This window comes from Trichosurus vulpecula, chromosome 2 (assembly GCF_011100635.1).
Source record: "Trichosurus vulpecula isolate mTriVul1 chromosome 2, mTriVul1.pri, whole genome shotgun sequence".
Classification (NCBI taxonomy): Eukaryota; Metazoa; Chordata; class Mammalia; order Diprotodontia; family Phalangeridae; genus Trichosurus; species Trichosurus vulpecula.
The window spans coordinates 8355604-8382077 of NC_050574.1; the positions used below are offsets into that span (position 1 = coordinate 8355604).

The 26474-nt window shown below is 43.9% G+C and overlaps 1 protein-coding gene and 1 long non-coding RNA gene across 2 annotated transcripts; one reads left to right on the forward strand and one right to left on the reverse strand.

Moving 5' to 3' along the window:
- Nucleotides 1-2765, reverse strand: LOC118838163. The gene is made up of 2 exons (XR_005009591.1): nucleotides 2432-2765; nucleotides 1-259 (listed from the first exon to the last, which is right to left on the reverse strand). It is a non-coding gene; the product is annotated as an uncharacterized LOC118838163 (long non-coding RNA).
- Nucleotides 2766-3064: 299 nt separating this feature from the next.
- LOC118838153 (zinc finger protein 665-like) lies at nucleotides 3065-23504 on the forward strand. Its single transcript, XM_036745377.1, has 5 exons — nucleotides 3065-3183; nucleotides 6728-6837; nucleotides 9755-9844; nucleotides 14283-14409; nucleotides 18614-23504. Exons 3-5 carry the CDS (start codon nucleotides 9764-9766, stop codon nucleotides 21439-21441), a joined length of 3036 nt encoding a protein of 1011 aa, XP_036601272.1. The 5' UTR covers nucleotides 3065-3183; nucleotides 6728-6837; nucleotides 9755-9763; the 3' UTR covers nucleotides 21442-23504.
- Nucleotides 23505-26474: the final 2970 nt, after the last annotated feature.

The following is a 26474-nucleotide window of genomic DNA, read 5'->3' on the forward strand; positions in this document are numbered from 1 at the left end:
AAATAGAAAATGGAAATTTATTTAGAAAAGGCAAGGCACAGATAGCTTAAATTTGCATAGAAAACATACAATGATGAGAATAACCAATAACACAGCACCAATCAAGATAATCGGTAAAGGAAGAGAATACATCACCAATTCAAGGGAACCTCCAAGGTAGATCAGCAGCTGGGAGCCCCGTTACAGCCCATGCAAACTTGAATTGTGTAAAGAGTTTTCCCGGGCGAAGCGTCCTTCCCGCGGGTGAGGCTCAGCGGGCCTACAGGAGGTATATTTTTTATACTGTCCTAAACAAAAAAGGCTTGGAGCCAGGAGGTTTTTGGCGCGTGCCGTTATTCATGGTTCGTCCAATACACATCTGGCCCAGCCGCGTCCCATCGCCTGAGGCTTGGTATTTGTTTTCTTTAATAACATCCCGGTTTCGCAGGGAGGGAAGCCAACCCTCCGGGTCGACGTGACCTAGGAATGGCTAGTTCCTGGAATGTTAAGCCAAGAACACTCAGGGGTTATGGAACGGTTATGGCCGAGAATTGAACTGAACCTATTTATTTGAATGATCTTATTAATTTACAGGGAAATGTTCAATTTTCATTTCACCTATCATGAATATAAAAGACTTATTATTGTAACCAGAGTGACCTTTGTTTTCTTTGAGTGAGTCAGCTTACCTCATTGAGCCTCTGGACGCTGTGGCTTGCTCTTCCGGGGCAGGAAGTCCAGCGACCATGCCAGGAATCAGAACTTCCTGTGTGATGAGTCATGGGGCTGGCTGAGGGAAGGTGTTAGCTCTAGAGCCACGCCCTAATGGGTGTTAACCTGGTCTACGCTAGGGGGAGGGGCCAGCTCAAGAACCAATTGGCTCTGGTCATTCAGGCTGCGCTTGATGATGTCAAAACTCTATAAGAGGGGAGAGGACAGCTTGAAGAGAGCTCTTTCCTTTTCCAGTTGGTGTGGGAGCAGTGGAGAGTGTGACTCTAGGTCAGCCCTTGCTCTTGGGCTGAGCCCAGATGTTGGTAACTATGAATTGTATTGGGTCTGTCTGTTGATATTTGTAATTTGTTTGTATTTAGTTCTGAAGTTCGAGGTGGTGGTTTTGTTTTCCTCTTGAACTAAATGAATGTTCTAAACTTCAGGGTGCTCGCTGTTTGTTCCCCTGAACTAGCTGACTGTAATCTGTACTTGGCCTGTCTGTTGATGCTTGCCTGTATGCTCCCCTGAATGTTAACTGAATGCTGGCATTTTTCCCCTGAACTAAATGAATGTTGTCTGTATGCTAACTGAATGCTGGATTAAAGTAAGCTGGTCAACCCCTTCACCGTGCTTTCCTTGTTTAAGCAGATAAAAAGAACCTGTGCTTTCCCGGGCGTCCCGGCAGCCTCCTGGGTGCTGGCTGTGGGGGGGGATCTTATGCCCCCACAGGAGCTGCTAGCTGGGTTGTTAAAACAATTATCTAAGATTTGATATACTCTGCATGCTGCATTTTCTCTTCTAATCTGGTCTGCATTTATTTTATTAAAACATTTAAGTTTTCTGTAGTTAGAATTTTATATACTTTTTTTAAATCTTGATCTTAGATCAAGAACTCTCCTAGTCATAGTTGTGAAATCAGCTGAGTGCTTACTTGTACTTTTAAATAAATGTTTTTTCATTAGGAAAAATTTCATGTGCCTCTCTCACCCACCTCAAATTAAGAAAGAAAACAAAACCCCCATTGCAAATATGTATAAGCAAGGTAACATTCCTATATCGTCTGTCCAAAAATATATTTGTAGAAGTTCTACATAGTATTGAGAAATATGTATATTGAGCAATTCCCATTCAGAATACACCTAAACTCTTTCTACTTTAGTTTCTGGGGCATCCTGCTCAGGTCTACTTTGTTTTTCTTATCTTTATATGAGACTTAATCCAGAATTGATAGGACCACTAAAGTAGTGTGGCGTTTGCAGTAGTGGTGTTGAGGGGGAAATCCGGTGACACCTCAGGAACCCCAAGATCAAGGTCCCAGGGCGAGTTTGCCTGGGATGGATTCTCAGACAGAAGCAGGTTTTAACTCAAGTTGGGGAAAGTTTATTGTTAAGCTTTACAGGGGCAAGAGTTCTTACGGAACCTGCGGTCTATGAGGGGCCACAGGTGACGATTATAAAAGACATTCTATAGTAAGACAAGTGCCCAATATGCTAATTAAAGGATGGGGGGGGTGGCTAGGGCAAATCAACTCAAGGTCAAGCCTGGCAGGGACCACCCAGGCCGCCCCTCAACGTCTCCTTAGAGGAGATAAACCTGGGGGAGTGTCACGATGAGTGAAGCCCTTCCAGGTTCCAATGACCCGCCCCTCCTCATCCCCCAGGGATCGTCCTGCGCCCATCATGATTCACGGCCGTTTTAAATCCGATTTTCATCATCTCTACGAGGCAGAATAGCATTGTACCTCTTACCGTCCGAGTCCCTCTGATGGGTCTACCCAGCCTCTGAGATCCGGACAGCTATGGCACGGCAGGGCCCGTGGCTTCCCCCGCCCCCGCCAAGGGGCCTGGGGGGTGAGGGCGGGCCAGATCCTCCCCAGACTTCGGCGCTGGATCCTAGAACCTCCTCTGCTCCTTAGTGATTGGTACAACAAGTGGAGAGAAGGATGTCCAGGTCTCCCCACAAATCAAGCTGCAGAGGGAGCGCTTTGAAACCCTCGACGAACTGCGGAGCGTTTTCAGAGTAACTCCCGAGGTTTTACTTCACGTGACAGCAGTGATTTGAAAAGGAACCGGCACCGAGAGGATCCTGGACTGGAATCTGCTACTTCCTGGAAAGGAGATAGTTTGGAGCCTGGGATGGAGGCAGATAGGAAGTTCCGCCCCTGGTAAGGGCAGGATTTGGGAGCGAGGCATTTTGGTCAACCGAGTCCAGCGGTGAATGTCTAGGAAACCAAAGAACAGTTGGATACGGAAGGCTCACCGTCTTCTGGGAAATGTAGTCCGGAAGTGCTGCTGGAGGTGACCGCCCCGGAAGTAGAGGTTTGGGCGGGACATCCTGTAGAAGCCTGCTAGCTTCCTGGTAAGGTCCCTGCCTTACCTCCCAGGGAGAAGGGGCTGACTGAGGAGCTGAAAAGACAGCAGGCTGTGTAGGATCCTGCTTCAGGATCCCGAAGCGCGTGGGTCTGAGAGAAGGGGATCATAAGGTCTAAGTGAGGTACGTCTTGTTTTCCTTTACTGCGGTAAATTTAACTAGGGGCTCCCTACATCGTTCCCGCAGTTCTGGGTCCTGGGGGAGGGACGTAAAAGCGAGACAGAGGGAACTTGTGTCCGTCTCCCTTCGGGCGGCAAAACCGATCGAGCCGTAAAATGGCTCCAGAATTCAGAGCTCCGCTGCAGGCCATTTGTCCGGGTCCTCAGGAGGGTCCGGGCCGGGCAGTGTAGGCAGAGGACACGAGGTGCTTCTGTGTAAGGCCAGAAGACGGAGATTTTCCGGTTGTGTGAGAGGTGTCCTAGGGGCGAAGCCCGGGTGTGCAGGGAGCCCGGCCCGGCCTGTCGGCCTGTAAGCCCAGGGAGCGCCTGGAGCCCACCTGGGCCGAGCAGCGTCCTGGAGGAGGTGGAGAGAGGGGCCGAGTGTCCCCAGACAAGGCACCCCATCAGGAAGGAGGCTTATGCCGGAGTCTGTGTAGGGCTCAGCCCAACGTCCCTGCAGGCCTGGGGGGAGGGGGGGAGCGGAGAAATCTCGAGTGGCCCCAGAAATGTGGAAGGAGATACCGGGGATACGGAATCCCGAGATCAAGGTCGGAGGGCCTGGGATAGATTCTGGGACCCGAGGAGGCTTTAAGTCAAAGTGGTGAAAGTTCATTGTTAGACTTTACAGGAGCAAGAGTTCTTAGGGAACCTGCCGTCTAGGAGGAGACCCTGGTGAAGGTTACACCATGGGAAGACATGTGCCAGATATGCTAATTAGGTGATGGGGCCGGGTTAGGGAGTGGTTAAGGAGTGGTTAGTTCTTAAAAGAAGGTGCTGTTTTAGTATCTGCTACTCAGGCATTGTACCCGGAGTTCACTGGGGGTGGGGTCACATGGAGGCGTGGTTTTAGGCCTGAAATGTCACCAAGACAACTCAGGGTCAGGGCTGACAGGGAAATACCCAGGCTGCCCCATCAGTGTCCAGTTAGACAAGTTCAGCATAAGGGAGGATGCTCATGTCTAGGTCTAGGATACACCGTGATGGGTCAGTGAGTAGTAAATGTCTCTATGACCCAGGACACGACCAGGTCAACTAGGGAACAGCTGGTTCAAACTAATACATTCTATAGGGGCAGCTGGCCACTTTGTCAGGAAGACAGGTAAAGGGTTTTTTTGCTAGGGCATGCTGCGCTGGACCTGGAGAGAAACTCCCTGAGACAGTGTTTTGAGCCTTGGGAGAGACATGATTTTGGAATTGGGGTCCAAGCACAGGGCACCAAGCACCCCATCAACCTACTGAAAATGACTGAACTACAACTTCTTTCAGCACTGAGTCCGCTGAATTGCTAACAAAAAACATGAAATGTCCAGATCTCCCCTATCTTAAAAGATCTTCACTTAACCTTCTCATCCTTAAGCTATCCTCTTTCCTAGTTTTCAGAGGTAATTTGCTAGAAAAAGCTCCCTGTACTGGATGGTCTCTCTTTTTTCCACCCCCTGCTCCCTTTTCCACCTCCTGTAAATCATGCAGACACCTAAAAGCAATGGTCTTCTTTGTAAAGACCCTAGCCCAGGGGTGGGAACCTGTGGCCTTTGTTACTTAAAAATTAACAAGTAGTTTTCATTTATTAAAATTATTCATAGTAGTTAGATTTTTACCAAAGAATGTACATTTTAAAGTATATCTCATTGAAGTTTCTTGAATTCAGCCTTATTTGATGATAGCTAAATTAATAACTTGAAAAGGTTCCCCACTCGTAGCATAGCCCATTCGTTGGCTTTTTCTTCTCTGTAACATTTATTATTGTCAGCGATCACTGTTAGAAATATAACTTAGTCTAGCAGTAAATAATAGTGGGCGGAAAGCCAGGAAAGTTTTAATTATGTTTTACATTTATTCTTCCTGAATAAATTGGTTCATCCCTTCATCCCCTGAATGCAGTACAGGAGAGTAAAAGGACTCAGAGAAATTCGAGTCCTTTTCTTGACTCCCAGTTCACATCTCCAGCCTGGCTCTTGATTGGCCACATGCAACCCTGTGAAGTGCCCATGTCATGTCCCCCTCAGGTAACTCATTAAGCACAAGTTTCAAACCTTTTACCCCATCAGAAATCTGGCTTCTGCTAGATCACAGCTCTGATTAGAACCAGTCCCTGACTTACATTCTGCTAAAGCTGGTGGGGGGAGGGGAGAAGTGCTTGCAATTCTGTGGAAACAAAACTCATTCCATCTGTTTCACACAGTTACTACCTGTGGGATCGATGGGAGATCAAATGGGAACTCAGTTCTTCCTGACTCCAGGCCCAGGCCTCTCTCCCCTGTTTCACTTACCTGGAATTCCTCTGAGAAGACAGAATAGCATCAGCTCCCTGGCAGTTGCCCTGTGGGTAGCACCTGAAGGGGACAAGGGGAAAAAGAAACATACATGGTGTTCCGCCCAGCCTCAGTCCACCTGGGCTGAGCCTGGGCAGCCACTTTCTTCATTGGGGTATTTGGGTAATAGAGACAGGATGTCAAGTGATTTGGGTTTGAGGAAAATATTAACCTTGGTCTCAGGAGTTGTAGAGCTTGTTTCAGTGGGGATGTTTTCCCTTGCTTCGAATGTCTGGTGGGGCCAGGGGAGATAGGTCTCTAGTTAATTCTTTCAGAACATCTTGGATGGGGACTGGCCAGTTAGTGGAGGCCTCCTTCAAGATAAAATCAGTGGGAAAAAAAAATGCAGAGGAGGATAGAGTTACCTGGTGGGTGGGGGGAAGTACCCTGGACCCCCAAGGACCCACCCTATTGGCTTTGTTGCCCTGCCACCTTCAGGACTTGGAATGGGGAGGAGGGACTGGAACACTGTGGGGAAAAGGACACACCCCCAAGAAGGACTTTATTTGGACATTTTTGTTTTGGATTTAAGGGAATTATAATGTTGTGTACTTTATCTGTTTAAGGCCATGTGGCCACCCAGGTAATGAGTTCTCATGTATTTCGCAAATGTGATATGTTTATTTTGTGAGGGTTTTGTTGTACTTAAGAAATGTTAATGCCTATGTAATGGATACAGAGGATCTTGGAGCCCAATGTATTGTTAATTTGAAGATCTTCCCATCCATTCAGAGGCCCATGTGTCCTCCTTAAGTCACACTAAGTCACATGAAGCCTGTGGTGGGAGGAGCTTGCTGAATGAGTGGAGCAGGAGTGGGTGGAGCACAATGTTAGAGCAGTTAGAGCTGGTGGGTTGTGATGCCCTCTGACCCTGAAGAAGTGTATATATACTCTCAGGTTAGAATTTTGCTTTGGGGCTCACTCATGGGAAGAGTGTTGCTGTTTGTGGCCAGATTATCCATTAAGGATTCTCCCCCTCCCCACTTCAAAAAACCCAGATGTTGGTGCTTCTCTCTCTGGTGACTGTGTGTGATTGCTTTTGGTCAGTTGATTTGTGTTATTTTCTCTGCTTGTAATTTCTGTTTGCATTTTCTCTGAAGTTAAGGGTGCTGATGTTATCCATTGAACTAAGTGAATGATATGTGTATGTTTAATCAAAGTAAAATTGCTAACCCTTTTTGAGTTGCTTTCCTTTAGAAAAGCAGATCAAAGAACCTGTGCTGAGCAGCCCTCCTGTGTGCTGGTGTTATTGGCCTTATCCCTCTACAGCTCCAGCAAGTAGCAACATTGTTGCTACAACATCTAAGGTAACTGTTTCTAGAGAGAAGCTATTTCCCCCAAATTTATTTATTTCTTCCACATTAGCAACTAGAAGCCATCCCTGACTCTTCACTCTGTCTTGGCTCCCTTTCCCAATAGCACATTAGGTGCTAAAGCTTTTTGTTTATCCTTTTAATTTGTCTAAGGCTAAAAGTGGTATATTGTTATCTCAAAGTATTACAGTTTTACTGTCTGTTTTTGCCTTTCATTTTTTTCCTTCAAGAGCTATCTGTCCCTCTCCATTTCACCAATTTGCTGAACCACATTGGAATACTGGCAACAGGAAGAATTCTCTTTTATGGGGCCAAGTAAACAAAACTGCCCATATGAGCCATTTCTACTCAAAGGACCTCTCTAGGAACTTAACTGGATTGACTTCACTAACTTAATAGGCATGGGTGAGGGGAGGGGATGGGGGAATCCACCCTGAAGGTCATAGATGTCTATGGGTCTAAAGTTGTCTTCCCCCCATCACTTCCCCTCAGTACATTCCAGTGCCTCCCATAATATCTGTGTGCAATTACAGATCTGTTTGCTGTTTCAGAGCTCTCAGAACCTGGCCCCAGCTACATCTCCAAGTTGGTTACACAGAGTTCCGCTTCACATAGCACTGAGCTGCCAAACTGGCCTTTTGGTTTCTTCTCCTTTGTGATGTTCCATCTCAGGCTTTGTCTTTATCCTGGTGGTTCCCATGGTTAGAATGCCATTGTTAGAATGCTTTTAAAATCCCTGAGTTCCTTTAAAAAGCTCTAAAAAAGCTCTTAATTCTCAATTGAGCAGTAAGTTTTACCACCAAGCCAATCAAACAGGTTTTAAAGATATACATGTAAATACATAAATCTATATGTAGGTATGTATGTATATATATATCCCTTCTTTTGGCTTTATTTTTCGTCCCCAAAATTACCTTTCCCTCTCCAGTTGAGGAAATGAGAACCGAAGTGATATCCCCCTATGCTCCTGTACCTAGGGATGAGTGTCAGTCTATGCCCTAAGGTCTCACTGCCCAGCCCAGTAACATTTACAACCCTAGAGGCCCTCCCTGCCCACCACTCCCCTTTGTCAGATAAGACCCAGGAGGTCGGGGTCTGTCTTTACTTTTGTTAAAAAAAAAAAAACAAAACAGAAGGATAACTAAAGATTCTGTGCTGGGGTATTGTGCTCCCATCACCCCCAACAGCTATCCCAGGTCAGTCCTGTGGCCTCCTTCCTAATTCTCTGCCATCTTTGCGCCCCAGAACTTACATGTCCTGCTTCCTGCACCTCTCCCCTTACCATTAGAATCCAGATTTTGAGGGGTAAAGAGGGAACTAGATCTCCCAGGGGATAGATTTCTGTTGCTTAATCAGGCGTAACAGCCAAAACCCTAGACTTAGAGGCAGATGTAAAGGTTTATATCAGCAGATAAAGTTTATTACATGAGCTATAATGTATGACTTGGGACCCGGGGTCCTGATGTCCTGGTCTCAGCTCCTCATTAGGATCCAGCTGTCTTCCAGTGAGAGAAGATCTCTTGGGAAATAAAAACAAGACAGAGGGAAAAGCCCCCTCAGTGTTAGGATTGGGATGTGGAACGTCAAGAATAGAGATCAACTAAGGGTGTAAATGTCTCCATTTTAAAGGAGAGTTCACTGGGGTGGGCAGGTCTGGACTGTGGCTGCAAAGAAGAAAGGGGGACCTGAGGGGAAGGGAATCAAGGGAGGGAAGTGGTTGAGAGAGTCAGGAGGGAGTTAGGCTAGGCATATCCTTGTGGAGAAGAAGACGAGTGTAGCAGGGGGAGAGCTAGAAGAGCAGGAGGTTTCACTGAGGATATTTGGGGTCCCAGAGCAGGCTAAGGGAGGGAGAAAGAGGTGGTAAAGAAATGGGGGATGGGAGCTCAGATGACCAGCCATGTGGGTGGTGGCCCTGGTGGAATTCTCTCCTGGGGAAGAAGTTTGGAAGCGTGGGAGGAGGGCAGGGGAGAAGAGGTGTCAGTCTGGGAGATGGACAGTAGGACTGAGCCAGTCTCTCAGGAATAGGAGGATCCAGCCAGAGCACGTTGGCTAGGAACAGAAGTCCTAGGAGCTGAGATCTCTCTGCCTTCTTCCTTTGGAGTTCCTCTCTCCCCCCTGACCTTGGTAGTGAGATCTCTCTGCCCTCTTCCCTTGATGGTGAAATCTCTTTGTGTTTCGCTTTGGAAGGAGAGATCTCTCTGACTTCTGCACATGCAGGTTCCAGGCAGGTCTGAACAAGGGTGCATGCTTCTGCTTCTGCTGTCTGACCTTTCCATTGGGCCTCTCCAGACCTAAAAATGATTGTCCTGATCCAGCCCAATTGTGGTTTGCATGAGCATAAACTCTAACTTTCCCACAGCAGGGGAAGCCCTCTCCAGAAAGAGGACTTCAGGTTTGGAAACCTCCTCCCTGGCTCGGAAATGAATTAATCAAACCCCTCCTTGATTGCTGGCACAGCTGCCTCTGACCTGCTGAGTTTTGCCTCTGGCCATGCCCAGGTTAGGGACCTATACAGTACAATCTGTTGGCAGGTGCCATCCCCAGTTTTACCATTGGGTCACAGTTGCCTGACCTAAATATCTCACCCACAGTGTCAGCTGGAGACAGAGCTCTGCATCTGGAGCCATTGAGGCTCTGACTGGTCTCATCCCATCTGGGATCCCAAGTTCCTTCTGCCTCCTGGGTCCCTGTAGGAGGATGAGGGAGGGGCATGAGGCCAAAGAGAAGGAGTTCTGGAGAGTGGCAAGTCCTCTTCCTGCTCAGACCAAGTTCACTTCCAAGCCTGACCCTCCCTGCTGCCCTCCTCCTGTGGTGGAGTCTCTCCCCTGAGGGCAGGGCCTTTGTAACTGCTCTGAGAGCTCACCTGTCTATTCAGCAGCCACCCCAATTTGAGGTTCTTCTCTCTCCCCAGGTCTACTTGATGAGGACCAAAGCCTATTCCCAGGAGAGAAACCAAGAACCAAGGAGAATGGCCCCTGGGAGCCAGAGACCCTCATCCCAGGTGAGTGCAGTCCATCCACAGACCTGACCAGTATCAGCAAAGCTGGAATCCAAGACAGTCAAGGAACAGACTTAGGTTGTCTTTTGCAGTACTGTCAGCAGAGCAGAAATTGTCTTCCTCCTTCTGCTCATTTCCTTCTGCCTTAGGCCATACAAGTCTTCCCAGGTCTCTCTGAATCCTTCTTATTTGCCATTTATTTCTTAGGTCAAGTCAGTAAGCATTTAGAAAGTGGCCCCTCTATGCCTAGCACTATGCTAACATATTAGTTGTGCAAAGAAAGTTTAAAGAAATAACAGTCCATGTTCTCCATGAGCTCAGTCTAATTGTGAGAAAACATGTCAGCATCTGTGTGCAAACAAGCTCTGTACTGTTTGGATGGGAGGTGCTATGAGAAGGAAGGGACCAGGAACAGCTTGTTTTCAGGTGAGATGTTACCTGAGATGTGAAGGAAGCCAGGAAACCCAGGTGAGGGGGGAAGGACATTCCAAGCTTCAGAGACAGCCATTGGGAAGGCAAAGGGTCAGGGGGTGGAGGGTCTTGGTTAAAGATCTGCCAGGAGGCCAGTGTCCTCAGGTCAGAGGGGAGAAGAGGACCAAGGTGTAAGAAGACTGGAAAGGGTTAAGAGGTTGGTTATGTGGTGTCTGCTATGTGCCAGGAACCAATATAAATATTATCTCCTTTGATCCTGTTGTGAGAATTGTCATGGTCGTTGTCAGGGACAGCCAGAATAAGGGAACACAGGGTGCACATACAGTGTACGGTGGTTTATTGACTCAAGAGTGTGACGCACTCCCTGATGAACATGTGTGTCTCACAGTTCCACAGAAGACATAGCGACAGGCTCTCCTCCTAAGGTACACGACCCATCCTTTTGGTAGGATCCCTGAGGTCTTACAGACAGGCTTACAAAGAAGTTTTTGGTAAGATCAGGTTAGGGGACAGAGAGAGGGAAAGAAAGAAAATGTGGATTTAGAGTTAGAAAGCTTGTAACTTTAGCATAGATACTTACTCCAGTCCAAAGAAAAGCCTAGCTGCTTGATTAGTCAACAACTTTTACTAAGTCTTTTGTGCCTTCTTAGTCAGAATAACAGGACAGGAAGTGAGTCCTGTGAATTTTCTCAAAGAGATTGAGGGAAGGGAGGTACTGAAGGGGACACCGAGGACATTGACCTCAGGACATCCAGTATAGCATCAAATGGAGTCAGTTTTGGTTTCTCAGAAATTTGCTTTTAAAAACCATCACCGACTTTCTGTGTGGAAGCCTCAGTGGTCAGATTTGGGGATAGGAGTGCCAAAGGTGGGATTGTGCTTCCCAGAGTTAAAGGAGGAAAGAGATTGGGAGGGGGTGGCGTAAAGATGGCCAGAGAGCAGCAGTAGGGAAAGAAGGATTGCAGCAATTGAGAGGTCTCCCCATGAAGGTGAGCAGGGCCTCTGGGGGGCTCTAGAGGGCTGAGTGAAGCCGGAATCATGGCCTGATGGGGGCATCAAAGACCACTATTTGGTCTTTGAATGCTATTCAGTAAGAATAGAGGTGGACTGTCTGACCTTTCTGACCTCCTGGCTCAGACCTACCTGGAAACTGCAAGTACAGCACTGGATTTTTAGGAGACATCTTTATCTCAAGGGAAAAGGCTGCTTCTTCTAGCCAGGGAGTCTGCCATGGGGCAGAGTCCAAGGCAGAAGAGGCCTAGAAACGTGGGCCCTATGGAAAGCAGAAGAAGGCTTGGGCCTCAGTGAACCAAGCCCTTTCTGAGAGGGTCCACCAGTCTCTTTCTGCCTACCTCCTGAGGCCCCAGGATCATCTTCTTCCTTCATTCACACTCATGGCTAGAAACTCAGGCCCCTTCCTTCTTCTCTGCTCTTCTTGGTCTCCATCAGCTGCAATGCCTTAGCCATGGGAAAGACTCATCTTCTCCCTTGACCTTCTCCTAGTCCACCAACTCCCATCCCAAGGTTCACGTTCTACCTGGGCCAAAATGCAAAACACTGATTTCCCCCTGAGAACTCCTCTTCCCTTATCTGTCCATCAACTCCCATTCTCCCTACTTCATCCTATTTGGGGACTGAGTCTCTTCTGCTTCCGAGTAGAAAGACTGCCACCAGAAAACTGGCAGTAGGCTAATCCACAGGAGTGAGCCCTATATTTTGAGGTCCTGGCAGCAAATGCAACTGAGTGTGTCCTAAAGTAAATTATGATCTCTGCTAAAGTGACATGGATACTTGTGATGTTTTACCCTCTGTCAGGGGGTCATCCCTTCATGAAAAATACTCTTAAAATTTGGTATTAAGGTAAAAGTTCAGAAATTCTAAAGATAAGAATGAAGAATGTCATTGGATCCAAATGTTTGTCTCCTGGTATCTGAATGCAGTCAGTCTAGAGCAGAGGTGGGGAACCTGCGGCCTTCTAGATCTATAAGTGTAGCCTTTTAACTGAATCCAAATTTTACAGAAGTGTTTCAGATTTGGCAATTAAAGTATCAGTGCTAAGTTTGCAAGAGACCTTTTAGGAAACAAAGAATGAAAGCAAAGTTGTGTAAATGGTTAAGTTGCTCAGTAGTTCAATAATACAAATGAAGGAAGCTATAAGTGAAATATACAAATATGAAATAAATCAGATGTTTTCAACAAAATCAAAATGATAAAAAGGTGAAGAGATTTTTATCTTAAACAGTGAATCATGCCATTCTGCTAGAAATGAGCAGCAGCAAATGCCAAGTGTCTTGGCTAAACCCATGTTTTGCATGTAGCAGATTGGAAAAATAGATGAGCCCTCCCAAGCATCAAAGGAATTGAAGAAGTGGCCACTTTCTAGTATGATCCTCCATCACTCTGCCTCTTGACTCATTCTTTTCACCCTCTAAGCCTAGTGTTCTAGAGTTGTACCAGCATGTTGAAATAGTTTATTTTTTGTGAATTGTCAGCATCTTTCTTATATATTGGCTCAATCTCTAACCCCAGTTGATAAAATTTTACATTTTTAATGAAGGAAGGGACCCTCCTTTCCCCACATAGTTACTCTTATTTCTCTACAATTAAATATTAAGATGAACGAATGTATTCCATGAACAATTGAAAGCAATCATATAGGAAAGACAGAAGACGTTTGACTCATCATACCCACGGTCATGTCAGCCTTTCATTATGAGAATAGAGAACTCTTATTCAGTTGGCTGGAAACAGTCTCATTGCATTCAGTTGAGGCCAGATGGTGAGTAATCTCTCTTTAGAATTCTTTTCATTCTTTTTGTATTAGGAGGGCAGAGTTTATAATCTCAAAGAGGATCATATATATGTCTGAAAGGTTCAGAACTGCTGGATATAAGAAACTCTCAAAGTAGGAGGCAGAAGAATCAAAGCATATATTTAGGCTCCACAGTAACCAACCCATGAACCAGCATCCCCATTTTGACATATTAATCAAAAGCTTCCAGGCCCAATAAGTACGCCTTACAAGAGTAACCAGGAGGCTACAGAGAAGCATGATGGTGTAAAGCAAAATCATGCTTCCCCCTCTATGGTAAAAAGATTACCCACTGGCCTCAAGTCCTTGTTCAGCTTCCTCCTGTAGGTCAGCTCTGCTACTGGCAACTCCTGCTTCAGCTTCGGCTGTGGCTGTACCTATAGCAGCCTCTGGCTCCAACGGAAGCTGTTTTTAACCATCTGGCTTCTGCGGGGGTGTAAGGTACGCCGGGGAAAGCACAGGTTCTTTCAGTCTGCTTAAGCAAGGTGAAGCAGTTGACCAGGAAAGCACAGCTTCTTTCCATCATCTTAAGCAAGGGAAGCAAGGTGAAGGGGCCGACAAGCTTACTCCAGTCCAACATACAAACAGCATTCAGTTCAAGGGAAAAAGCCAAACTAGTCAAGGGCACTTGTTGACTAAGTGCTAAGGAGCCCATTTTTGGTTGCCAACACACTTTTCTCTACTTTATACTTTATCACAGACTTTTAGCAAATTTGATCATGTCTTTGTTCTCTCCTCAGGGATCACTGTTAAGTTGGTTTTTTCTCCCAGAATGCACAGTACTTACCAACTTCTCACAAAGTATTCATAGAATATTCTGTGTCACTTAGGACACATGAGGAATTACCAATGACCTTGCTATCTCCTCCACAGATTCTTGTGCATCACTAATAGAGCACATACATTGTCCCTAATCCCATCAGGAAAAGCATTGTATATAGTCAGACATTTTTCTAGCTTTTGTTTGTCCACCATTATTACTCCATCATGATTCTCACTTCAAATGTAAAATGCTCTTCTCCATATTCCATTGGGTTCTTAATAACTGATTTAAAGTGTTGGCTGTGACACTCATAAAGGGTATTAGGAGTTTTAGGCAAATCCCTTCTCTGGGCTTCAGTTTCCTCTTCTGACTTGAAGAGGGTTGGACTAGATGAATTTTGGAGTCTCTCTTTCATGTGACTTTTGATGGTTTAGGAGTTGGTGACATTCAAGGATGTGTTTGTGGACTTCACTAAGGAGGAGTGGGGCCTCTTGGACCATTCTCAGAGAGAGCTGTATAAGGAGGTCCTGCTGGAGAATATCCAGAACCTGCTGTCCCTGGGTAAGGACCATTTCTTTTCTTGATGTTAATTGTCAGACCAAAATTCACACAAGAGGCAGAGAATGGATCCATATTCTGGTGCATCTCAGCCTCAGAAGCTTCATTGAGCACAGTCTTCTGCATGCACTAACTCTCGAACCACTTTGGTCCTGGCTTGTCACCTTTTAAGTTCAATAATTTACCACCAATCAGGTGTCTGACCTTGATGCCATATTCCCCTTCTGTGAAGATGTCTAGCAACTTCACTGAAGATTTCATGCTAAAAAGAATGGGAGGGCTTCTGGCAAGATGTCAGAATAGGACAGGAATTACTTGGCTCTCCAAGAAGCTCCGTAAAGGAAGAAAACAAATTGCCTCAAACTCTACACACCATAAAATACCTGGGAGTCCAACTGCCTAAGCAAAAATGGGAACTATGTAAACCAGATTATAAGTACCTTTATATACAAATAAAATCAGATTTCAATAATTGGAGAAATATCAATTGTTCATGAGTAAGCAGGGCCAATATGATAAAAATGACAATTTTATCCAAACATTGATATATTCAACACCATTCCACTTAAATTACCAAAATTATTTTTTTTACTGAATTAGAAAAAGTAATAAGAAAATTCATTTGAGAAAACAAAAAGTCAAGAATATCAAAGGAAATAATGAAAAAAAGAATGTCAAGAAAGGAGGTTTAGCAGTGCCAGATCATATGCTCTATTGCAGGGCTGTCCAACCCTACTGAATCCCAGGGCTCAGCTTTAAAGCATTAGTTAAAAATCTAATATGTATTTCATGCAAATTACCACTCTATCTCCTCCCTCATGAAAACTAAAACCCACAGATGGGTGGCATAAAATTGCACCCCAGGCTGGTATGCTGCCACCCACAGTTCCCATCTTGGACAGCCCCGCTGTATTGTAAGACTGTAAGTATCAAAACTCTCTGGTACTGGGTAAGAAATAGATAGATCAATGGAATAGTGTATATATACAGCAGCAAATAAACATAATAACCTTGTATTTGAGAAGTGTAAAGACTTAATATTTGGGGATTCATTATTTGGTTAAAAAAATTGTTGGGAAAACTGTACAGCAATATGTCTGAAACTGCATACACACACAAACACACGCAGAAAAACACCCACAGACACATACATACCTATTTGTATGTAATGGTAGCCAACCCCCAAGGGAAGGGAGAAAAAAAGAAATTTCTATGAAATTCTGTTTTAAATTTGAAAGGAATAGGAAGTTGTTCATAGTAGATTTGCACTTTCATGTACAGTCATCTTTTTTTATACAACTATGATATGGAAATGCTTGTTTCATTCCATAAATTAAAAAAAAATTTTTAAAGTAATTTGTCAAAGAGGTGGAAATAGTTTATTTCAGTGGCCAGTGAATTCACATAATCTAAGCAGGATTGTCAACCTATGATGGGCTATGATGGGAGTGAGGGCAGCTAGTGCTGGAACTTTATTCTCATGGGATTAACAGAAGAGGAAATAGAATATCTCAGGAAACCTCTGTTAGAAAAAGAAATTAAACAGGCCATAAATGAGCTTCCACGTTCCATCTCCATTTTCAGACTGGCCATACAGGATTATTCCATCAAGTGGTTGTAGGCACTAACATTCATGGTTCAACATATTCCTTTATAGTATTGGTACTTTCATCTTGCCCACCTGGCACACGATAGTGCTTCAGACTAATTACTTCACGTGGTTCAGTAAAGTAATTGGGTTCATTTTTACTTTTCCCACTAAAACTGTATTAATTCCTATCTTCATTACTGCAAATTGGAATCTCCCCTCAGGTAAATTTAGAGTCATACCTCTCAATATATCTATTCTAATGATGTATTCAGGAATGGGTACAGTGACCACAGAATGTTCTTTCGTATCAGGGTTTCCATATATGAGGGAGGCCTCTGCCCCAGTATCTATCAATGCCCTAGTTATAGTATTTGATCCATTTTTCAAATATATAGTCAGATTAATATGGGGTCTGTAATCCTGTATGTGTATTTCTTTAATCTGAGCTGGGGCTTGGCCTATTTCCTAGTATTGCCGAAGGTGTGACTCACTTGGATACAAGGGTGCAAGATCTGTAGGGGCAGTTCTTTCTTCTCTATTCTGTCTGCTATTAAGCCCCTTATCTCAGTACGTTTTGTATAGCTCATTAGGTGGAATACCATCTATTCTGCCAAAATCTACCCCTTCTGTCAGTAGAGTAGTAAACATTTCTCTTCTTGTCACTCTATTCTGACTTTGAATCTGCTGGTTATTCACCCTTCTCACTTGAGGAAATTTATCTTTTCCCCAGTCTCCTAAGTCACTTAACTGTGAAACGTTATCCAGCCACCTCTGAAAGAAGGTACCCTATCTCCCAAATTAGCAGAGTCAGAAGTAGCTGTTTATAAGCTGTCTTAACTATCATATTTCTATGAGAAACTCCTAAGGGCATGTCATGGAAGGTGTCTGCACTTCTCATCATGATAGCAGTTTTCATTACCCTCTCCTTTAACTTAATTTTTTTTATTTGTTTTTTATTTTTAGTTTACAACACTCAGATACACATGTAAGGGGGAAAAAAGAGCAAATAGTTTGCCTCAATCTGCATTTAGACTCCATAATTCTTTCTCTGGATGTGGATAGCATTTTCCACCATGAGTCTTTTCAAGCTGTCTTTGAACTTTGTATTGTTGAGAATAGCCAAGTCTATCAAAGTTAGTCATCATAGATAACATGTATCTGTAATCATGTGTAATGTTCTCCTGGTTCTGCTCCCCTCACTCAGCATCAGATCACATAAGTCTTTCCACTGATTCTCACCATCAAAGATATTAATGATTCTCCCATTCCTTGGGCAAATCAGCTCAAGATATCTGTGACCTCCTGCTGAGTGAAATCTTTCAGAATTTCTCTAAAAACTGTATTATCTCCCTGATTCTCGTTTCCTTCTTAGTGTGGGGTGTACATCTGTCTGAGGATCTAACAATGTCTCCTTCTCTATCTGAGGAGCATCATGCAACAAAGTATAATTTTGTGCCTCAGTTCCTAATATAGTATCATTTTCTACCTACTCTCTTTCCCCATTGTCATGGCAACAAGACTGTCAACTAAACTCGACCTGTCCTGAACTTATATGCGCTTTTGACCTCTTTGCTTTTTGCTTTTACCTGGCCAAATTAACAGCAAAATTCCCATTCAAATCAGTTAATTACCGAAGAATAATCTGTTCTTCTACCACCCAAGATTCCCCATCTAACTGTGGCATAAAATATTTCCATTCCAACTAGCCAATTCTCTGAGTACTGTCTTTTAACAGTCTGTCCCTGCTTTCATATACAATACAATAAGCTGTGAGTAAAACCCAGCCTCTCCTACTCACTACTGCCAGTTCTGTCCCTGGATTAACTTGAATTTCTTACAAACATCCTTCCAAATCTCTAGATTCTCCACTCTAGCCTATTTCCAACTTTCACAGAGTCCTGCTCCTTTATCCTGTTCCCTTGCTAGGGAGGAATAAGGTACAGCCTCCCATCCTGGGATAGCCATTTCTTCCTCTAAATCACTTCTGCCTCAAAATAGAGATTTTATACCTTGTAATCCTGTTCATGATGCCAGTGATATCAACAAGGCAGTAATCACAATATTGACAATAATTGTGAATATGTCTATGTAGTTCAGTATCGCAAAATATAAGAGACTCTCCATCTAGAAGGTAGAAGAAATAAAATACTTATTCAGGCACCAAAGAACCAGATCCCAAAACCAATAAGTCCAACCCATCCAAGCAGCAAGCAAATCCCCAAACCCGTAAATCCACTTTATTATAACAGCAAACAACTTAAAACACAATATTACAGCATGGAAACTCGCTATCCCATAACCTTCCCCCCTGCTGGGGCTTTCCCATAAACACTCACAAATCTTCCTCTCCTCCCCCAGTTCTAAGTTGCTCTGAGTATTTCCTGCTCTACCCTTTCCTGTTTCATTCAGCAAGCTCCTCCCTCCAGATGTGACTTAGGCTTCCTGTGACATAAGGGAGTAACATGGCCCTATTAATGGGTGGGAAAGATATTCAAATTTAAATTACCATTACAGAAGGTCCTAAGGCACATAAATCTCCAGTACCCATTGCTGTTGCATATACTTATATGTACATATCTTTTGGTGTATATATGTTTGATTGTTTGTTTCCTTCAGATTTAGAGACCAACTTTGAAGTAAATGAGGTGACTACAAATCTTGGAACTTTTCTGGAAAAATGTGACCTGCAAAGATTCATAAGTGATGGTGCTTGGAACTTCAAATGGAAAGAAATCCATGACTCTGATATCAACTTAGATAAAAATCCAAAGAGCGAATATGAATTTGATGAAATTGGAAAGAGATTCAGTCAGTCTTGTATCCTAAATCAGTGTAAGAAAATGATCTCAGGGAATGACAGTCTTCAGGATAGTGAATATAGCAAATGCTTTACTGAAGAAGTAGAGCTTTTTCAGTCCCATGAGAAGGCTCCTGAAATGCTCGTGTATCCAGGTAATGAAGGGGAAATGGCCTTGAGCTGGAGTTCAGACCTCAGACATCAGAAAAGTGATACTGGAGAAAGACTCTGTGTAAGTAATAAAGGTGGGAAGGCCTTGATTCAGAACTCTAAGCTCATTACTCATCAGCAAATTCCCATTGAAAAGGAGCCTGATAAATATAATAAATGGAAAGCAACCTCATCCCATCACTCATCTCTTCCTAGACCGCCTAGATTTCACCCTGGAATTCCTCAGCTTGGGAAGGCCTTTGGTTGGCACTCAGATCTTGATAGATCTCATAAGATTCATACTGGGAGGAAGTTTTATGAATGCCATGAATGTGGGAAAACTTTTTGCCATAGATCACTCATTATTCGCCATCAGAGAATCCATACTGGCGAGAAACTTTTTGAATGCAATCAATGTGGAAAAGCTTTTACACAGAACTCCAGTCTAGCTGCACATCAGAGAGTCCACACTGGAGAGAAACCTTATGAATGTCATTATTGTGGAAAGTCTTTCTCAGACAAGGGCAATCTTATAGTACATCAGAGAATTCACACTGGAGAGAAACCTTATGAATGTAATCAGTGTGGAAAGACCTTCACACAGAGCTCCAGTCTTGCTGCACATCAGAGGATCCACAGTGGAGAGAAACCTTATGAATGTAATCACTGTGGAAAGGCTTTCACAAACATTGGCAATCTTGCTACCCATCAGAGAATCCACACTGGAGAGAAACCTTATGAATGTAACCTGTGTGGAAAGGCTTTCAATGACAGGGGAAGGCTTGCTGCCCATCAGAGAATCCACACTGGAGAGAAACCTTTTGAATGCAATCACTGTGGAAAGACTTTCACACACAGTTGCAGTCTTTCTGCCCATCAGAGAATCCACACTGGAGAGAAACCTTATGAATGTAATCAGTGTGGAAAGGCTTTCACAGACAGTGGCACTCTTGCTGCACATCAGACAGTCCACACTGGAGAGAAGCCTTATGAATGTAATCAGTGTGGAAAGGCTTTCACAAGGAATGAGAGTCTTTCTGCCCATCAGAGAATCCACAGTGGAGAGAAACCTTTTGAATGTAATCAATGTGGAAAGACTTTCAGGACAAGCTCCCAGCTTACTAGACATCACAGAATTCACACTGGAGAGAAACCTTATCAATGTAATCACTGTGGAAAGGCTTTCACAGAGAGTTCCCCTCTTGCTGTACATAAGAGAATCCACACTGGAGAAAAACCTCATGAATGTAATCAGTGTGGAAAGGCTTTTAGAGACAGGGCCAGTCTTGCTGTGCATCAGAAAATTCACAGTGGAGAGAAAGCTTTTGAGTGTAATGAATGTGGAAAGAGTTTCAGAATGACCTCCCATCTTGTTGCTCATCAGAGAATCCACAGTGGAGAGAGACCTTTTGAATGTAATCAATGTGGAAAGACTTTCATAGAGAGGTACCATCTTGCTGCACATCAGAGAATCCACAGTGGAGAGAGACCTTTTGAATGTAATCACTGTGGAAAGGCTTTCACAAACAGGCACAAACTGGGTGCCCATCAGAGAATCCATACTGGAGAGAAACCTTATGAATGTAATCACTGTGGAAAGGCTTTCACACAGAGGTGCCATCTTGCTGCCCATCAGAGAATCCACACTGGAGAGAATCCTTATGAATGTAATTTATGTGGAAAGGCTTTCAAAGACAGGGGCAGTCTTGCTGCCCATCAGAGAATCCACACTGGAGAGAAACCTTTTAAATGCAATCACTGTGGAAAGGCTTTCACACAGAGGAGCAATCTTACTACACATCAGAGATTCCACACTGGAGAGAAATCTTATGAATGTAATCAATGTGGAAAGGCTTTCACCATGAGGCAGAAACTTGCTGCCCATCAGAGAATCCACAGTGGAGAGAGACCTTTTGAATGTAATCAATGTGGAAAGACTTTCATAGAGAGGTACCATCTTGCTGCACATCAGAGAATCCACAGTGGAGAGAGACCTTTTGAATGTAATCACTGTGGAAAGGCTTTCACAAACAGGCACAAACTGGGTGCCCATCAGAGAATCCATACTGGAGAGAAACCTTATGAATGTAATCACTGTGGAAAGGCTTTCAGATACAAGGGAAATCTTGCTACCCATCAGAGAATCCACACTGGAGAGAAACCTTATGAATGTAATTTATGTGGAAAGGCTTTCAAAGACAGGGGCAGTCTTGCTGCCCATCAGAGAATCCACACTGGAGAGAAACCTTTTAAATGTGATCACTGTGGAAAGGCTTTCACACAGAGGGGCAATCTTACTGCACATCAGAGAATCCACACTGGAGAGAAACCTTATGAATGTAATTTATGTGGAAAGGCTTTAAAAGACAGGGGCAGTCTTACTGCCCATCAGAGAATCCACACTGGAGAGAAACCTTTTGAGTGCAATCACTGTGGGAAGGCTTTCACACAGAGGGGCTATCTTATTGCACATCAGAGAATCCACACTGGAGAGTAGCTTTATGAATGTGGAAAGGCTTTCACAACCAGACAGAGTCTTGCTGCACATCAGATAATGCACAGTGGAGAAAAACCTTTTGAATGTAATTGTAACAACAATTTGGCTAGCAGCAGCTGTTTTTGAGGTGTAAGACCCAACAAGACAAGCAACAAGAACTGCTGGCACAGGCTCTTTAATCTGCTTTACTAAGGAAAGCAACTTTAAGGGGTTAACAATCTCGCTTTAATCAAACATATATATGTATCATTCACTTAGTTCAGGGGAAAAAGCCAGCACCCTGAACTTCAAATAAGTTGCAAACCTGCATTATGTAAACAGGCAGACCTTGTCAGGTTGTCAAATCACAATTCATAGTTACCAGAGAAGAATCAATGGGTCTGGGTTAGCAAAGCCAGGGGTCAGTTACAGTGGCTTGCCCAAAGTCTCCATACTCCTTTGAGCCCCAAAACACATCTGGGTTCTTCCAAAGCCAGGGAGCTAAAGCGGCTACCCAGAACCCTACACACCAACCACACTTTCAGTGAGTCAGAGCCCCAGACAAAATGGTAACCTCTGAGTTTATATACCCTTTTTAGAGTCAAAGGGCATCACAACATGCGACTCAAACCCACTTGACCTAAAAGCTTCTGGTGTCACAAACATACAACTCAAAGCCATGCAAATTAGGCTTTCCCTTGAGGTAAACAGGTCATCAATAACTCCTGATTTAATCAAAGAAACAAAGGCCATATACATTAAGGGCACTTGATTAAATAAGTGCTCTGAAAGGGTAAAAAAGTCCCAGCTTAATTACTGTAACAATAATCAGTGTGGAACAACTTTCAGAAAGAGCTCCCATCTTGCACATCAGAGAATCCACACTGATGAGAAACCTTATGAATGAAATCAGTGTGGAAAGGCTTTCAAAAGGAGGCAGAGTCTTGCTCCAGGAGGCCAGTGTCACTGGATGGAAGAGGAAATGTGGGGGAGAAAGGTGTAAGAACACTGGAAAGGTCAGAGAGGGCCAAGTTATGCAGGGCTTTGAATGCCAAACTGAGCATTTTGCATTTGCTCCTGGAAACAGTAGGGATCCACTGGAGTTTACTGAGTGGAGGAGGGAGGTGACAAGGTCAGACCTGCACTTTAGGAAAATGACTTTGGGACTGGACTGGAATGGGGAGAGACTTGAGGCAGACAGATCCCCTCCCCAGCAGCTATTGTGATAGTCCAGGTGTGAGGTGATGGTGTTTTGTTGAAAGCTGATTGAGAAACCTTAATGTGGAGTATACAGGTGAATGATTCTAATTCATTATTATTTTGTAGGGAAGAAGAGAGCCTGGGTAAGTGGGGAGTAGAGGAGGATACAGGTCTTTGTTTACTCCCCAGCACAGAAGAATAACTGAGATCTCTCTGGGAAGTCCTCAGTCTGATTCAGTTTGGCATTGGAGTGGACGGGGCATCAGATCACCAAGCTCAAAGGAAGGAGTGTCTACTTGGAGACACCTCTTCATTATTGGGGCATTGGTGGCAACACTGAACACAGGCCACCTAACTCAGGCTGGGTAAAGTGACCTTTGGCCTTTCAACCCTGCCCCCACTTACCTCTTCCACACCTGGACTAAGAGGAGGCCAACCAAGTAGGGTGGAATCAAGTTTGAAGTTGCCTGCTGAGAACTTCCCCTGAGTTTAATATGTCCATCTTCCATGAGTTACCTTACTAGGCACATGCACTGGACACAGAGTAAGCATGTTTGATGGAAGGAGCCTGCAGTGAGCCACAGTCTTGCTCACTCCTGGATACCTTTGCTGGTGTTAATTGACTGACTTTGCTGTTGTGCCCCACCACCCCCACCCAAACTAGGCCAAACAAGCCTTGCAGTCAACTGTTCCTGCTAAACAACCTCCTTCTGTGTCCTCCTGATCCTGGGAAAAATTCTCCATCCTTTTCCCCAACACCTCTCTGTACTTCCTTTTAGTGGTTTTCATGCATAAATCTCCCCTGCCCTTCTTGGGCTGTTAGGTTTTTGTACAGCACTAGTGTTTGATTTTCTTCCTAATAAAACTTTTCTGCTTTCAACCCAGCTTGGACTGCTCTGCATTTTGAGGGATGGGCTTTACCTGGTTGACAGAATATAACAACCTTTGTAAGGAAATTATAATTTTCACATTTATCGATATGATATATGCAATCACTATACTAATAATCTTGTTTTCTCAAGAGCTATGTCTCTGGTTTGGGAATCAGAGTTCACAATGCAGCTTGAACTGATTAATCAAAACTCTGACTACCCAAAGATTGTAGAGCCTGTTCCTGTCCCAGAACTCTGATTCTGTACTTTAGGGGAGGTGGTCGCAGCCCCCAGAGACTTGACTTCAGAATTGTTCTATTGTGGGACTTAGTGATTTGTCATGGAAATCCCTAAACAATTTTTTGTAGTGCAACTTCTCCCCTCCTTCCTTGATTGACTTAAGTATATAACCTGTGCTTTTATTTCAGCTAAGAAAATAGTCCTCAATCTGAAACTGATTAATTAAACTACTTGATTACTGGCACTGCATTATCTAGGCCTCCTTTGTTCTGCTCTGAGCATTCTCAGGTTAGAGACTGACTCAGTAAAAATCCTAACACTGATATCAGAAGTTTGTAAGGGGTGGAGGTAGGGTGATGCCTTGAACTCTTCAGTACAGGGAGAAGGGACAGGTGCCACTGGCTTTTTCTTTCCTAGAAGTCTCAACTCACTTGACAAGTTCAGTGTTCCCAACCATAGCTCCATTACAGGCCCCAGCCTCTGATCAAGCTCAGCTTTTCATTGTGAGGAATGCTTCACAGCCCCTTTTGTTGAGCTGGATCACTTTGGTATGGCTTGTGGGATGTTTTTGTTTGTTTCGCTTTTTTGTCACACAGATTTGGCTTTGCATGTGTCTTTCCAATGTCAATGTTTGCTGTGATGGTGCATCTACAAACTTTAATTGCATTTGTCTGGTCTACTGGATTTTGTGTTGTCTATAAGGGTGCACACATTCCATGTACTGACGGTCAGTGGAATCTTCTTTACAGATGTTATTGTACATTTTTTTGTGTGTTTTGACCACTAGTGGGATTCCACGCCTGCCCCAATAATCAGGCCAGGGTTGAGTAAACAGGCAATTTTTAGGGCACATTTTCTTTTTTTTTTTTCCCTTCATTCTTTTTTTACAAATTATTATTTTTAGTTTGTAGCATTCACTTTCATAAATTTTGACTTTCAAATTTTCTCCCCCTCTCTCCCCCACCCCACTCTCCAAGACAGGATACAATCTGATATATTCCTATTAAACATTTTCATATTAGTAGTGTGGTAAAGAAGAACTATAACCAATGGGAGGAACCACAAGAAAGAAGAAACAAAACAAACAAAAGAGAACAAATAGTATGAGTCAATTACCATCCAGATTTGGGAAGAGTCACTGACCCCTGATCTCGAGATTTTGATAACTTATTTACTTTTTAATTTCATATTTCTCTCTCAGTTGCCTTCTTTTCTAATTGGTGTCTCTCAACTCAAGAGTCCTCACCTGCAAATAACCTCCATTTCCTTCTGGTTCTGATCAAGTCATTCTCTTCTCCTCCTCCTCCTCCTCCTCCTCCTCCTCCTCCTCCTCCTCCTCCTCCTCCTCCTCCTCCTCCTCCTCCTCCCACAATGATCTCTGACAGGAATCACTGGCCACACATACTGAACATGGACTATTACAAACTAGTAATGCTTTGAGAAGACCTATGTACCCAGCAAAACAAGTCATGGACCCTGACTGGGCAAGACTGTCAACATCCATTGACATTCATGGATGTTGCTTTGGATATTACATTGAAAGAATGGAGACACTTGAACCCTGCTCAAAAGGACCTGGATGGGGATACTTTCATCCTTTCACCAGGGTGATTCTGCAAAGGCACTGTGTCCACTGGTTTGGTGGAACCTCTGTTTCCTTTCCCTTTTAAAACATTTGTTACAACACAAGGCTTGCTGGCTTCCTTACTAAAGGATGTAGGCTAAAATTCATGTTATGCAATGACAAAAACCACCATTGTACAAAACAAAAATAATCACATTAATGCCATTTGAAGGCTGGCAAACAACTTTTGATACATTATCTTAGGATCCTCGCAACAAACAAGGGAGGGTCTGTTACTCTACAGTTGGGGAAACAGGCTCTGGGCAGTTATTTGCCCTAGTGTCCAGTGTGGAATTAGGACCCACTCCTGACTTCCAAGTATGACACTATAATAACTAGGCTATGATGTTGCAAGCTGTAGTAGCAATTTAGATTTGAAGATCGTTCCCACCCATTAATAGGACATGTGACCTGCTTATGTCACAGGAAGTCTAAGTAATGTGGTGGGAGGAGCTTCCTGATAGGAAAAGGAAGTTAGGTCACAGGAAATGCTGAGAGAGAGGCTGTTAGTGGCCGCCATCTTGATTGTTAGAACTGAACAGGTTGACTTAGCTGTACTGTGAGTTCGTGTTCGCGGAAGATCCCAGCAGGGGGTTGGAGAGGTTTTAGGATGGCAAAGCTCCATGTTGTGATATTACGTATGGAATGTTTTACTGCTCTGATAGATTGGGTAAATGGCTTGTGGGATATGGTTCTCTGGTGTCTGAATAAATGGTTTACTTCTGCCTTCTATGCGGAGAGTCTCATATACTTTGTGATAGAGACTACATAGACATTTTGACAATTATCATCTACATTGTTATTTTTGCCTTACTGTTACATTTGGTGACTAGGAGGATGGGATTGCAGGGTATAAGATCTCTAGAGATAGAAGGGCTTTAGAGGAAGAAATGGTTATCCCAGGATGGGATATATTATTGCTCCCTAGCAAGAGAATGGTCTTAGGGCACTGGTCTCTGTGAAGACTGGAAGCAGATGCTACACAGTGGAGGACCTAGCGATTTGGAGCAATGCCTCAGAGAAGTTACTGTTCAGCCAGGAACAGAAGTGTGAAGGCTGGATTTTACTTACACCATATTGTACTGTATATGAAAGTAGGGACAGACTATTACGAGAGA

Coding starts and splice junctions, on each gene's coding strand:
- LOC118838153 (XM_036745377.1), top strand. CDS start 9,764: ATGAGGACCAAAGCCTATTCCCAGGAGAGAAACCAAGAACCAAGGAGA. Junction 9,845..14,282: donor GCCAGAGACCCTCATCCCAG/GTGAGTGCAGTC, acceptor TTGATGGTTTAG/GAGTTGGTGACATTCAAGGA. Junction 14,410..18,613: donor CCAGAACCTGCTGTCCCTGG/GTAAGGACCATT, acceptor TGTTTCCTTCAG/ATTTAGAGACCAACTTTGAA.